The 947-nt window shown below is 38.4% G+C and overlaps 1 protein-coding gene across 1 annotated transcript; it reads right to left on the reverse strand.

Moving 5' to 3' along the window:
* Positions 1-273: 273 nt before the first annotated feature.
* On the reverse strand, positions 274-445 carry SARC_15686 (hypothetical protein; the record flags this gene model as incomplete). Its single annotated transcript, XM_014290199.1, has 1 exon — positions 274-445. A coding segment is annotated over one exon (172 nt), but the record flags the coding sequence as incomplete, so codon positions are not given.
* Positions 446-947: the final 502 nt, after the last annotated feature.

The raw sequence follows: 947 nt of genomic DNA on the forward strand, positions 1-947 counted from the left end.
TATATATATATATATATATATATATATCTTGCTGAACGAAGGCGCCCTAATTTGAACTATTGATGGTGTCGATATATAGTATTGCGAACCGGCTTATTCTTAGTGTTGCCCGCCCCAATTATATGCACCGCTCAGAAAAGTAGATATCACACTATTGTTATCACTCTGCAAAACACATCGGTGGTTATCATCTTGGATGTAAAGCAAGTACAAGGCTCTGCTAAAGTAAAACACATTTTTATCCGATTATACATTCAACATGTACTGACTTACTGTCAACCGTAATGTCTTTGCCTTCGACTAGTGTCATCTCCACGACCTCATCTACACGCGGGCCAGTTTGATTGTCCCGATTTTCACGTGTTGGTGACATCAGGCGTTGTTGTTGCAAAGCGACATCCATGGCGAGAGAGTCTACAACACCATTTGACCTGGTGGTCCGCATATGCATACTGGTATTCCAGAGGGCTGCTGCCAGTCGATTTTTAAATTGTAGTCACTTTACGAGTTGTGTGATATATCAGGTTATCAACCTAGTGTGTGTTAAATTGTGCGATATATCAAGTTATCAGCCAAGTGGGTGCTAAATCGTGCGATATATTAAGTTATCAACCAAGTGGTTGTTAAATTGTACGATATCACGTTATCAACCAAGTGGGATTAGGGACAATGCGAAAGCTCACGATGCTGCACCGAATTTTGGGATATATCAGGATATATGTGCGCGCTGCACAACGAAGTGACATTTAAAAAAAAATTTAAATACTTATTACTATAGACGAGTAAGACACCAAGTTATCATGAAAGGCACCTTCTTTTTTTAAATTACTGCTGCTGTATAGTCTTCGGAGAGGGTCCAAAGCTTTTTATATAATTTTTGGACCAACAACTTGAATTTTTTTTGTTTTGTTTTCCTAAAAACCCAATAGAACCTCTTTTATCAGTTT

The sequence above is a fragment of the Sphaeroforma arctica genome, assembly GCF_001186125.1.
Source record: "Sphaeroforma arctica JP610 unplaced genomic scaffold supercont1.6555, whole genome shotgun sequence".
Taxonomy (NCBI): domain Eukaryota; class Ichthyosporea; order Ichthyophonida; genus Sphaeroforma; species Sphaeroforma arctica.